Raw genomic sequence first — 14,225 nt, 5'->3', positions numbered from 1 at the left:
GGATTATGGTATTTGAATTAAACTTTCGTACGCGTCTTCAGTCGAAAAAAAAAATAAGCTGAAAACTAGGAGATAAGAATAAGATGAAAATTGGCACTTTGAATAAACCGCGCCGCCTGAGTACCGGTTGCCACTCACCAGGCGCGAGTAACACTTCACGCGTGAAAGGAAAATGGCAGCGCCCATTGTAAGATAAGCAAAGAAGTTCTTTAATTGACATATTACATTTAATTATGCAATTTATGAAGTAAACATGGAAATTCAATGGAATAAAAAGAACTTGGAACGTCCGATGATGAACGTATGGAACACGAGTAGACATTCAATTGGTAATATACTTGAAATCACATCTAATATAAAACTCTTACCTTCAACATAACCTAAAACCTAATTTACTTTCAAATTTTTGATCACTGATCCGATAGCCTCGAACTACTCTGTGAATCCAAGACCGTAGAAATTCTTTTTATTTCTATTCTATTACGTTTTTTACTAACAATGACATTCTTTATTTTTCTAAATCCTTATTAAATGCTCACGAATCATGTAAATATAATTTCAGATCTGTCTAAGTTCATGTCAGCGTTAGATGCTGCGATCAAAGATCTTAATTCGCAAGATGTATTGCACACAGAAGCGGCAGTACTGAGTCGATTGATATATCGAATGAAGAGTAAATTCCGCAACGACAAGGGTATGAAGAATATGGAGAAGGTGAACAGAGCCCTTCTGAATTACCTGGAAATAAACTTGCTAAAGGAATTCAAAGACGTAAGAAACTGTGTCGAGATTGACGGTCTTGCCATCAACTTACCAACCAAACAAATGGTTGAATACCTTTTAGTGAGAACTCAAGGCTTCGCCAAACTTATGTGCCGAGTTGAAAGTGTCGCTAGATCAGCCGCACGGTTCTTCAATGCTAGAATCACCATTGGACATGCTTGGACTATTTCAGTCGTTGCCTATGCCGTCATAAGCAGAGTTTGGTAAGCCGGAGGAGAGGTTTTAACAATTATGTTTGTTCTACGACGACTAGTAAAGACCCGCTAACAGTTTGGCAAATATGTGTACATCCGAAGATTTACTAATTTTTGTTTGTATTATATTTCGGATATTTCAATGTTTCGATAGGTTTTTATCAAGGTACTTGCTCAAGAGATGCTGTTCATGGTACAATAATATATTCGAGCATGTCAATCAATTCGAGCCAGTTGGCCCTACCTGGCTTCCTAAGAATAATGAGCTTCCAGAGAATTTGAAAACCTGGCTTGATTTACCATGGCTCGATCAAGTCACGGATAGGTAATAGAACTGCGTTGTATCATATCGCATCTATCAACAACTCAATAGCTATATCCTATAATTCAATCAGTATTGTTTTGCAGTGTTCCATTAAAGGATGATGGAAAGGAAACCATATTTGGCCTGATAAAAGCGCAGATTGACGATCCAAACGATTCAAGGATTGAAGACCAAGACTTTGAATCAACCTCAATGTCAATTAAAGCCTCTGACGACATACTGACAAAAGAAAATGAGATTCCTCAACACGAGAATAAAGTTCCTACAGTAAAATACAAAATACCGCCTACCGCAGACGACATCGGAAGTATGATCTGTTTCTTTTTATTTTATCGTTTTAAATTATCGTTGTACTGTGAATGAGGCTGTACATCAATCGGAAATACTTCAATCTTTTTTTCAGTGTCAATAGATCGTGAAACCTTTAAGCAGAATCTCACCATAGAAGTTGGAAATATTGGAAAAAAAATGAAGAAAAAGCCGAATTTGAAACGAAAGATTGAAAACACATCATCTCAAGAAAGAAATCCCGAAAATCGTGAAAGCACGTCGGTAAAATCTAAGTCGAAAAAGTTGAGACTATCTGAAGTGGTTGTAGATATTTCTGCACCGATTTCTAAAAAACAGAAGAAAAAGCTTCGCAAATCACAGGCAAAAAAATTACTCGAACTATCGTCTAAAAGTGTAAATAAAATGAAAATACGAGAAGAAAAAGCAAAGCTAAAGAATGTTCAAAAGAAAGTGAAAAAACAAACCAAATTTGACAATTCCGATGGGATAAAGAAAAAAATATTGATTAAAAGATCTCGTCATCGTAAACAAAATTTAGTAACTAAAGTAGATTAGACTCGTGTTTACATCTGCTCTTTGACGACGTGTGATATTTATACCTCGACTGCAATGCATAACTAAAATATTATAATTTATAAATTTTAATCTAGAATACGAAACTTTCCGGAAGAATCCGATATTTCTGCATAATTTCTCGAAAAAAGACTGTCATTTTTCGGCCAAATTGTCTCGGGAAAATTTTGGATTATTTTCCAAAACGTTTGGATTACTTTTAAAAAAAGTTCGAGTTATCAACCATTATGCCCAATTGGGAATGATGTAAGTAATTTGATAAGTCAAGCGCATAAATTTATTTTCAACCGGTCATTACCGTGCAAAAAACATTATTCCAAATACGGTAAAACAACAACTTCAAAAAATAAATGAGTAAGAATAAGACAGCCGTTATACTTACATTTGTGGTTCGATCTAAAACCGCTTGCGGGGAAAAATCCAAAGTAAATAAAACGGTACCGAGCTCTTTCAAGGAAAGATCGATCTCGCCTAACACTGTTATCGTCGTATAATCTGATGCAATAATGGTTAAAACTGTACATAAAAAAAATTCTTGTTGCGAAATAAAAAAGTACTTCGTTAAAACTTTCAACCGATTTCGTCTGCTGCCATTCTTATCGATTCCGTTGTAATAGTTTCGTCCTGCCAACTAGATACAAGTACTTGATAGTACATTTATGTACTTTGTAAGGAACTACGAGAAATCATTTGAGACTCGCGTTAATTATACGTATTTCCATATAAATTCATCAATATTTTCGAAGATTATGCATCCATTTGTTAGTTTTATATTTTATACTTTCTTTCACATGATACATATTTTACAAACTGTATGTATATGCTCGGTCTAGGATCACAAAGTATGTATTTAAATATGAAACATTTTCAAATCAATTGGAATCAAGGTGTTTCATCAGATTTACGGTTTTGATCACTGTATCACTCTCTTTGTCTATTCATAATCTTTCGAATAAACTGTATATTATATGCTTGTAGATTAATAATCACACAGTAAGTAACAAAATATAACTTCAAGTTCAAAATTGAACGACAGTAAATACAAGATGTGCGATTTAGAGTAGAAGAAATAAAATAATGAAATTCGTGGAATACATTTTTTCCAATTATCATTTCATCAACAAATAAAACAACTCTGCGCGTGATAGAAAAAAAAAAAACAAAAAAAAAGGACACTGTGAATAAAAAAAAAATGGCATGTGATGAAAATTTTTGAAAAGAGTGACCATCTAACAGAAGTTGGAAAATAATCACATTGAATCTCGAGGTGAAAAATAAATTTTCGTCGTAAGATTAGCCCGTAAATTGTAGATCAGAATTTTGTCGTTTCGATGAATCGTTAAGACTGGGATGCTCGTGGATCTTGAAGAGCAGAAAAAAACACCTCAGTCTATGCGTCATAGACGAGATGTAAATGGCCCGTATGTCTCGGCGGGCCTACCCAAAGCTTAAGTCCAACATCCGGTACCCTTTTCTTCAAGTTATTGAAGCAGCAGGCCCTGAACTGTCGGGTTCCACAACTGTTTACACACTCGCGACCGCATTGGTCGCAGGAAAGTGTCTCTCCGAATGTCCAAAGTGCGCAAACTGCAACAGTATAAAAACCAAAGTATGGTGAAAAGTTTGCGTTTTGACCCGAACGGTTTGCCATGATAAGACCGCAACCTGTTGGTCCAATAATCGTGTGAGAATTGGATACAACAAAGACTTACAATTGATTGTAAATAGGAATTAATCCATTTTTCTAAGCAACTGAAAAATAATCGGTATATATATATACAACGAAAGGTCGAGGTGCGGCTTTTCTGAAAATAATTTTTCTCGCTTATATCAAAACTCAATCAGATAATCCTTTCCTGGCCTTACGAGAAACGATCCAAGGATAAGTTTTTCGCAAGCGTGATTGCTTGGCGTAAACAGGCGACGCGTTGCATTTATGTATGGGGACGAACGTTCTTTGACGTTCTTAATGAATGTCAATCAAGTAATCACAACTTTTCACCGAGCTTTCACCGATACCTGGCTATGTAGTTGTAAGCCTTACCTGCCTTCGGTGATCTTAGGATTTTATAAAGTTATAAGAAATCGTTGAGCGAAACATTTTTTAATATGCCGCGCGTCGACCTTGCTTCAATAAGTCACGCCCTTTGTCGATATTTCTTAACTGCAAATTTCACAATCGATGTAAATTTTTTAATCATATTTTCAAGGATGTTGCGATGGATTATTTATGATTTTCGGTACCCCCCGGTTTCGTCGGTACAGGGTGGCCACACAATTGGAAAACCTGGAATTGTCGGGGAATTTTTAATTTGGCTATGGGAAAAACTGAAAATACCAGTTTTCTATCATGGGAATTAGAAATGATTTTTTGAGATAACAAGTTTAATTTTTTTCATCGAGAAAACAAATTGGTTTAAACTGACTCTTTTGTCCATTATATTTTTCTTTCATTCGAACAGAATTTCAACCGAGTATAGAGTTAATAAGCTGAACGATCTAAGTTTTAATAACTTACTAGAAGTGGGAAAATGTCAGGAAAAATCTGAAAATGTGATCGAGTCTTTTCTCCATAAATTTGTGGCCACCCTGCGGTAGCTTTACAATAACTTTTTTAGTCATTATACGAAAGTAACACAATTGAGCAACGGGCCGTTAAATAAACTCGGTGGAGATCAATAATAAAAAGTTTTATCTGGTGTATTAGTACAATTATTTATACACCAACAAATTTCTGAAACATCAAACTTTACTGTAGCAAAGAAAAATGTAGAATATACTTTACAGTTTCACAGGCCGTCTTGGGTCTTCGAATATTTGGCCATTTACATGAATAATTTGACTGGGGTTAAATAAACAAGTAAATGAAATTGAAAATAAAACTGTATATCATGACGTGCCGTAAATGAAATTATATACAATCCTTAGATGTATCACCAGCTGTGTGCGTACCAGGGGATTAATAAAGTAAGTGAGGGTAAAAAGAATGCTGAGGAGGGATCTTGAACTGAAATAAGTAGCGAGTCTTTTAAAATAGTTCAAAATGTAGAATCATCTCGCGTTAACTTTTTTCACTATTTTTTATGATATTTAGCGAAAAAGTTTAACAATTTTCGTTATACTTCGGTGAAATAAACAAAATTGGATGAATTGTGCATAAAAAGTTTATAATTCCCGTGAAAATTTTTATCCAATTTTACTCCGTAACTGAATATCAAAAAGAATTTCCCAATACATCTTCACAGTTGAAGATTTTACAAAACAATTCGTTTTTTTTCTGCTCATCATGTGTGCAACAAAGTTGATTCAATATGATTGAAAGAATATTGAAAGTTATATCTAATATTTTTACATAAAACAAACAAATAGTTCTTTCTTTATTGCTGCAGGTATTAATAACTTTACCCTTTAATCAATGATCAGTTAAAATCCACCAGCCAAGGATACATTTTTTGTATTGTAATACGAACAAGTAGGTATCGTGATAAATTATTCTATAACTTAATTAAATTCCATTAAGTAAATTCCATTTTCCGAGTCTGAGTTGACAGCAGATGTAATTTTGTAAATTGTGCATACATTATTGCTAATGGATCGCGTATCCGTGATCGGAGTTTTTTTCTTTCATTCCATAAGACTATAGATGTTCGATTAATAACGTAAGTATATATTTTTGAATCTTACCAGCAAGCAAGAGGATGACGCACGTATGACGACCCATCTTATGATTTCTGCAGGTTTCGCGGGTATCGTTGATCGGTTAAAAAGTCGATTACAGGTCGTAGACACTGAAACACGCACCAGAAAACACCCATTCATCACATTTTTAACAAGCATCGAAGGAATTTGAATTCAGAGCATAATTGACCAATTATGATAATAATATAATCCTGATTCGCCATTGTAACGGGACCATTTAATGGTAATAGCCTTGTTAGTTATTCGTTCGTAGATGCGTGGGTGCAGCAGAAATCTATTTGGCAAAATGTGTGCAAATCAGAGGATCTATGCAGCTAATTCAACTTGCGATAGCTTCCGAGAATTTCATCAAATCACCACCGGAGCCAGACCGGGGAAAATTTTGATGAAATTGAAGAAAATTCCCCGTGAATCGGAATACCGACAATCTATGACAAGCCATCGTTAATCTATGACAAGGTACGCGGATATATTTCTCTTCTCTGATTCGCTTCGTCCGATTGCAATTTCAAACTCTTTGATCAAACGTTAACAAGCTACGCATCACGTGTTTTCTATAACACGATCGATCAAATCTGTTTTAATGCGTTTTATGTAACATGTCGGGTACAAAAGAAGCAAATAAAAAGGTAAAAATAAATAAAAACGGCGAAAAATCGGTATTAAAAATTTTGAAAAATCATAAAAAATCCCAAGTCATTAGACGGTAAAAGTTTCCTAATGCAATTCCCTGTTTTACACGACAATAATCCCATAATGAGTAAGTATGAGTTATGCCAACGAGATTTGATACTGTTACCGAAATCGCGAAACTTCTTTAGTCCCACCGTCAGAACGTTTAGAACGTTAAAAATCCAAAAAATTCACACTATAATCCATAGAATCATCGTTTATACGAATCCCAAAGAATTTCATTAACAAAGTCGAAAATGTCTATTCATCGATGATTTGATTCTTCTTTCAATTTAGCTCAATCTTAAATCAAAATTATACGTTTTTGATCTTCAATGCTGACGAATAATTGTTCGGAAATTTTCTCAGTCACCCAAAATATTATCTGCAAACTTACCTGCCTCGAGTCCTGCGAGTGCTCGGGTGCGAATGACAATCCACGGGGATGCTTATCGCCTGTTGCTCTTCTTTCTGGTAACAACCCCCACCAGCTCGTTGGCCCCAAGCTCTCACCCCCATTGATGCCGATGATGGAAAACCATCCCTCGACCCCCTCGCGCCGGCAACCTTTAATTCCAATATATATTTACAATCTTCCTGATTAGCATGCACGAGCATCGCCATCGTGGCTGTACGACGATGTGCCGCGGTCTTCGTAGCATATCTTGAAAAAAAAGGGTAATCGAAACTTGCCCTGATAACTTAAATAACGTTACATAAACATGAACGTATCTGAGAAGTGTGGTTAAAATTTCGCCGCCATTTCTGTAAATGTTTTCTTTAAAAGTTATATTACCTTCAAAGAAATTCGATTAATTTTTGTTTATCCTGTTTGAAAATTATAATCTTGCTCTCTTGCCGGCGAAGTGATTCTGTTTTGGCAAAAATAAAAAAAATCTTAAACGAATGATTCTTGTTAGATGGTTTAATTATTTTTATTCTTATTTTCTGTTTAAAGAGGCGGAATTAAAGCGGCTTTAGTAAAATTCTATTGAGCCGTGTCGTAAACGATCGGTACGTCGAATACCATAGTCGGGTATTAGAATCGATAAAGAAAGACAAAATAACAATTATAAACCATAAAGCGTTAGCTGTTATGCGGATCGTTTATCATTATGAGTCCCATAAACTAATAAATTCAAATCCCCAGAAATTAATCTCCGTTGATAAGTCCGCCTACGTAATGTAGAAAAATCCGTTCACAGACTGTATGGTGGACAAATTAATGTGCAGATGCGGTATAATTTGAAGAAATCGATTACCGACCACTTGCAGCATTCCTCGTCGTATTTCGATTCGGTTATCACTCGCATCCGGTAAAGCGGACCTCTATCATACGAGGATACAAGCATCATATCACCGGCTTTTTTAGATAAAAGCCTCCAACGAATTTACGCGGGAAAATCCCAGCGTTGGGTAAAGCTGAGTGCGGTTACCCGATGAAACCGCTTATCTTCATTCGGGAATTTTTTATATTTATACTTTGTGAGGTTTTCCCCTTGTTTTTTATTTTTTTTCATCTAATCAATTTCCCTTGTTAGCTCTTGAGTAAAGTGTATGAATTTGAGTCAAATTAATGAGCGGAAATTACGCGGCACTGCGATTTTAATTCCAGGATATTCACTGCAGATGTCATAAACGAAATGAGCACGAAGTTGCGTTTATACACTTTTAAAATAATCGGGAATGTCCAGAGAAAAAAGCAAGTCAAGATCTCAGCCGAAATGACGATGACGTGATATTTTTCAAGTATCTTCAACGTTATTGCTAATTGTGTAAGTAAAACGAATGGCATTTGGCTATGAGAATGCCAAAACTGGAAAACACATTTTTTTTTGCTATTCAATTAAGCGACGAAAGGTCACTGTTTTAATTTTATTGCATATAGACGGCTGATGATTTATCAATAACGAAATTCAGCTTGTACCTATACGATATAAGTCATATATCTCAAGAATTTCGTAACTGTTTTTTCATAAATCATTCAATCACTCGTGTACCACTAAATTGTGACCACAGACTCAATTCTACGGACTAACAAACTTTTTTCACACACGATTACTTAAGGAAAATAAGACCAGTAAAATCAGGGTAAAAATACCGTTTAAAATGTCTTCAGCAATCTTATTTCCAGCAATGACGGTGAACGTTAATTAAAAATATTTCTTCTATGTAATATAAATGAGCCTAAACATACATTTTAACTCTGTTTTAAGTCCGTACCAATACTGCACAAACAAATACAATTCCAGATAATCAGACCAATCCATTTGACTATCGAATTCATGAAACGCTAATTCGAAGGCATGCAGTTGAATTTTCCCAGCATCCGGTGTAAGTCCCATAAGAAACTTCGCCCTGAGACGTTGAGAAATCGTACGATGCGAGTGAGCAATGCCGGGAAATTATTTAACTATTTAAATGACATCAACATAGCGGTTTACGTTGTTTTGGCCACAGTCGTATGCAGGATTGGTACCTTAATAAATGTGTACAGAGCGTACCTAGTCGTCAGGGGTTTTACCCATGACCTGAATATCGGCTATGGCAGACCCAAGGGGGGCAGTCCAGCACTTGTGAGCATCGATGTGTGTTCGTACATGTGTCACGCGTAGGTCAGAGAGCCAACGAGTGTGTGAACACCGCGAGATACTATGAAAAAAGTAAGATTATACCGGGCTGACCCGGATTCATGGGTTTTCCCCTCTATTGTACCCTTCGAGTTATCGATGCTCAGTGGAACGAATGCACCGTTCACACCTCGACGAGTCCTGAAAGCCGACAGAGGATTCCGGGGTCGTCATGTGCGCGTGACATCCGCGTGAGAGTCATCTCCACGTGAAGGAGAAAGGTGCGAAAGACTTTCGCACGTCTTATGATCTCGAGAGCTCGTTACTGGGAATAGTTTACGGAAATATTAATAACAACAAGTCACACTGTATTGAGTCAGAATTTTTTTTTAGTTTTAAAATTTTAACGGTGAACATATGCAGTTAATACTCAGATGAATTTAAGAATTAGCGGAAATATTCGGCGGGGAGTTTTTGTTGAGACTTTTGTATTTTATACGAATCGCAGCAACATCTCAGCCAAAAGTTATAGACAGTATACGACGTCGATCTTTTTTCTCAGAATTTCAGGCTACAAAGATGTGTTACTCAAGTTTTATATTTTACGACTAGAAGTAATGCTAGGAGCGTTACGGTGATGCACGGATTTCCTGATTTCGGTGATCCGTTTTTCTGGTATGCTGCTTCATCCTCAAGTAGCTCGTCTGAAACGATAAGAAAGTGGTTAAACCCAGATCAAATTCCTAGATGGTTCATGTCTTAAAACAACAAATCTACTGAATTCTTGGTACAAAAAAATAACATTCCGTGATCGAAACTAGGTGCGAGGCTACAGTGCTAAAAAGTGGAACATGTGTTGAAAGGTAGAGTCAGATCGCGTTGTCTTATAGCTGTAATTGTACAGATAGCGATTATTCGAGTCTAAACAGATATTCATCGAATCGAATTCGAACGCTACGTTTATTCGTTCTTTGCTCACTTTATACTTTTAGATCTTCCTGCTTATAGACCGTGCAATTATATCCAATGACGTGACACGATATTCCTAATAGTTGAATTACTCATACTTCTTTCAAAAAGTGGGTAATAAACGCTGCAGTCATCAGTATGCGGAGTGAGTAAGAGATTGAGATAAATATCATGACTAAAGTGGGATTTCTAGTCTGCTTTCACTGAATCAGAGTACGTATTTACTGTTTTAGTGGACCCAAATATGAGGAACATCGTGTAAAAATGAAAGAGAAAATTTTATTTTCTACCGATACTTGAGAAGTGAAAACATATTCGAATCGCGACCTTCCAAGGATGAATTGGTTCGCAAGATTTCTCATGGAGGTTTCAAACTGGCTGGTAAAGAAAAATCTGGTATTACCTATGGACGTAGGATGGTAAAATTCAACATGGAACAAAATACGTCGTGAACCAAAATCTAGAGCGAGGGTTTCAGTGCATCTGTAGGAGTGCTGACAACGATCCGTGCGGTTGATTCCGAGGATTTCGTCGATGGAGTGGTGGAACCAGCGTGCTCGGTCGTTGGGGGCGAGGGAGAGGCGGAAGTGGATGCAGCAGGAGCGGTCGAAGTCGTAGAAAGGGTGGTAACCGAGGTCAAGGGTAAAGGAGGTCCTGAGGTGGGTGTCAACGAAGAAGAGGAAGAACTTCCGCTAGTCGTGGACGCGGATGCGGACACAGTGGTGGACGTGGACGCAGAGGAAGTAGAAGTGAAACGATGCGAACGAGGGTAGTAGATGACGCTTTCCCGTCGGCGATATTCCGTCCTCGGGATGTTGACGTCGCACTCGACGAGCGCCGGTTCCCTGGGCTTCGGTATGACGGCGTCGTACCGGACGAGGAACCCGTCCTTCTTATAGTTCTCGATTCCGTTCCAGACCATGCGACCTTCGACCGAGGCTCCGTCAATCCGGAAGTCGAAAGAGGGTCTCGGCCAGGCTCCTTGAGCAGTGCAGGTCAGCCGGGTGTGAGTGTCGTTGAACTCCGGTGTGTGGATGGTGACGTTGGTCTCCGGGGCTGCAGACGGAAACACAAACGATTGTCATTGGCATAATCCTTTGCTTTTCATTTAGTACGACATCGCCTATCCACGATCAATTATTATACCATAAACGATCATCCGCGCCGTTTTCATCTCTTCTTCCTGATAAGTGCTCACGCTGCATGTGTAGTTTCCTCCCATCTCGATCGTCACCTCTTTCAGTCTGATTATCGAGTGCGTTCGAGGACGACCCAGGAGCTCCTCGGGGTATTCAGCCCGTCCAGTTATCACGCCGATGTCCTGCGGAGGCACTAAAAGAAGAATGTAGAATTATTCTTCCTCGCGATGTTGAGAATAGCCTGCACAGATTGTACCACATCTTTTTCGTCTTTCTGATTCATGTCAGATTCCCACGGATTATTACTTTTGCTCTCAATGGATATATTAAGTTGAAATTAAAAACCCGACTCAATCAACTTTCGTCACTCGACCACTCCACTTTCAATAGAAGTAGTTGCATTTTATTATAGGTACAGTATGCGGTATACACTCACTCGGAGGAATCCACTGATAAATGAGCTCGTCTTCGTCGTGAAACCACTTAACAACGAGACCGTTTTCGTCCTCTTTGACCTCGTATACGCAGGACAGAGTTACCGGCCCCGTTCCATTCCGGACCACGCTGGGTACATTGAGTTCTTTTATCCGGGCTCCGTAGATCCCTGAAACGTCAAATGATGTGAACGGGTACCCATTGAGGAGAAGCTACTACATTGACTACGAGACGTTCGTCTTAGAACCCCGAATAGTTCAATTAGAGGCAATTCTGTAACCGAATTACACCGGTTCGTTGTAGTCGGAGCTTCTGAAACCGCTTTAGAGATCTTCAAGGTTGGGATATCAACGGGTCAAGGCGGTGATCAATCAATTTACAACCTGGCGAGCTACGACATATGCTAAAAGCTTCCTGTTGTGACCAGATAACTGGATCGACGAAGCGGCAGAAGCGTAATTCAATGCCCCATTGATTATGACGTGTCGTATAATGCGTGATATTTATGATGTGTTGAGACTTCATCCACGCGTGTTAAATTTAATGCTTACTGACATGACCGTGTAAAACGCGTAACTTGCAAAAGTGAGAATTTGACAAGTTCTTTTTCGGTTGTTGATTGATTTCGATGAATTGAAAATACTGGTTTATACCCAAACTGCGGTTATCAATAGCCGGAAACAGTAACGCCACTGCGGAATTTTATTTCAGGAAAATACTCCACTACGTAAAGCTACATTCAGGATCATGTCCATGCAAGGTTCAAATTAGTTCAGATTTTAAAGCATACGGGCCTGCGAAACATATTCATCACAACGCTATCTCACATATTACAACGCGTTACCTAACTGTTATGCCATTGTTAAGTATTGGCAATATAACCAATAGTAACATGGTGACGTAGATGTTACGTGCCTGTAACGTTGAGTTGAATGAGAAATTATAAGCAACGAGACAGTCGCTGGCTACTAACCAGTTACGTAAAGCGTTACATTGGATTTGCTAAATATTATCTTATGGTTATGTAACTGCGCTTGTTGAGATTATAAGGTTTTGTAAATAAAAAGATATCGCTTTGCAAAATGTGAAATCGAATGGCCAAAGAGTCACAGTAAATCCACGTCAACTGAACACATTGGCTTCCACATCGATTTATTCAATGTCTATAATAAGAAGCGACATGTATAAGGCACCTACGTAAAATCGTAGGTGTTTTCTGACTGGCATATAGCACATGCAAAGGGTTGTAATTCAAATTCGGCACAGTATTGACCTGTATATTGGTAACTTTATCATCATTTGTGTGAGGAACCTTGTGTCTCTTACTTCCTTGTTTTGTGCTATTATTCTATAGTTTTTGTTGCTTTGGTAAGGTTTTTGCACAAACCTGAGAGCGTAGTGACCAGGGTAAGCAAAACAACGGACGACGACATCCCTCGCAGAGATATTAACACTGACTGATCTGCAAACTCTTGAGCAGGTTACGCGGGTCGTTGGTTAGCTGGGTTATATTTGTTAGTCGGACGGGGTCCACACTGGCATCGCACAAGAGATTCTGCGCACCCTCGAGCAATCTGTCAATTATTAATTTATTACTTCCCCCTCCGATCTTTAAATTATGCCAATTTCTGCCATTATTATTGCATTGACAGGGCACGATTATAACAATTGGTCCGATCATTCTCGAATCAATGGGAATAAAGTAATCGTAATATAACGTATTTTGACCGTGTTTTAAATGGCACGCACGCAATTCATATATGCGACGATGTTTTGACGGGTGACTTTTAAACTATGATCACCTTACTCATCGCGTAGCTAGACCTATAATATACACGATCAGAGCTATCAGATAATGACCGATCACTGAAATCAGATATGCAAACGTACGTTCATTAAATATTTGAAGTAAAAGAAAGGATGTCAGTAGGTGCCGGATATCCGTCAGAACTTATCTCTCATTGGTTTCCTATTTAGTTACTGCATCGTTTTTTTCAATGTCGCAACATTTTTTTCTGCCGGTGATGTTCTCTCTACCAATTCCAACGTTTTCGTTCATGCGATCCTGTTTTCGACAAGTGCAACAGAAGTTGAATTTTGAAAATACTTTCGAATGTACGGAGTGTACATTTTTACGTAATTCCATACAGTTACATACATATTTTTCTGTCATTTCAGAAACATAATATTGCTGACAAAATGGCAACTAAAAGTATTTAAAACGGGAACAAAGTATACAAGAAACAGTTAAGTTACTGTCTAAAATTTCGTCACAATGTTATCAAAATTCATCCCGTGACATGTCGATACATAAAATTACAAATTTTTGCATAGCACAATTATCTCAAAAGGAATCGTGTAATAATACTAGACAATGTATAAAACCAGTGATAATTCCAGTAGAATCATTCAATCAAAACTGCGAGATACCAGCAGCAGTCGCATAAAATACGCAAATATTCGAAGTCGGTAGAAAATGGTCGTTCGAATCCCTGTTCGAATGAGATTTAAATTGAAATTCTTACTAATACTGCGCATGTCATCTGCGCAACTTTGAATATGGCGGGTCATTCGG

The 14,225-nt window shown here is 37.8% G+C and overlaps 2 protein-coding genes across 2 annotated transcripts; one reads left to right on the top strand and one right to left on the bottom strand.

Annotated features, from left to right (window-relative positions):
* The first annotated feature begins 182 nt into the window (after positions 1 to 182).
* Positions 183 to 2,734, top strand: LOC124406611. The gene is made up of 5 exons (XM_046882075.1): positions 183 to 329; positions 563 to 986; positions 1,132 to 1,302; positions 1,386 to 1,609; positions 1,706 to 2,734. Exons 1-5 carry the CDS (start codon positions 254 to 256, stop codon positions 2,146 to 2,148), a joined length of 1,338 nt encoding a protein of 445 aa, XP_046738031.1. The 5' UTR covers positions 183 to 253; the 3' UTR covers positions 2,149 to 2,734.
* Positions 2,735 to 10,782: 8,048 nt separating this feature from the next.
* LOC124406559 lies at positions 10,783 to 13,197 on the bottom strand (the record flags this gene model as incomplete). Its single annotated transcript, XM_046881994.1, has 4 exons — positions 13,038 to 13,197; positions 11,652 to 11,819; positions 11,223 to 11,408; positions 10,783 to 11,132 (listed from the first exon to the last, which is right to left on the bottom strand). Coding segments are annotated over exons 1-4 (750 nt in total), but the record flags the coding sequence as incomplete, so codon positions are not given.
* Positions 13,198 to 14,225: the final 1,028 nt, after the last annotated feature.

Source organism: Diprion similis, chromosome 6 (assembly GCF_021155765.1).
Source record: "Diprion similis isolate iyDipSimi1 chromosome 6, iyDipSimi1.1, whole genome shotgun sequence".
Classification (NCBI taxonomy): domain Eukaryota; kingdom Metazoa; phylum Arthropoda; class Insecta; order Hymenoptera; family Diprionidae; genus Diprion; species Diprion similis.
Note: the sequence above shows the minus strand (reverse complement) of the source record. Positions and strands in the feature narration are given on the sequence as shown.

Coding starts and splice junctions, on each gene's coding strand:
- LOC124406611 (XM_046882075.1), top strand. CDS start 254: ATGGAAATTCAATGGAATAAAAAGAACTTGGAACGTCCGATGATGAAC. Junction 330..562: donor CACGAGTAGACATTCAATTG/GTAATATACTTG, acceptor ATATAATTTCAG/ATCTGTCTAAGTTCATGTCA. Junction 1,303..1,385: donor CTCGATCAAGTCACGGATAG/GTAATAGAACTG, acceptor ATTGTTTTGCAG/TGTTCCATTAAAGGATGATG.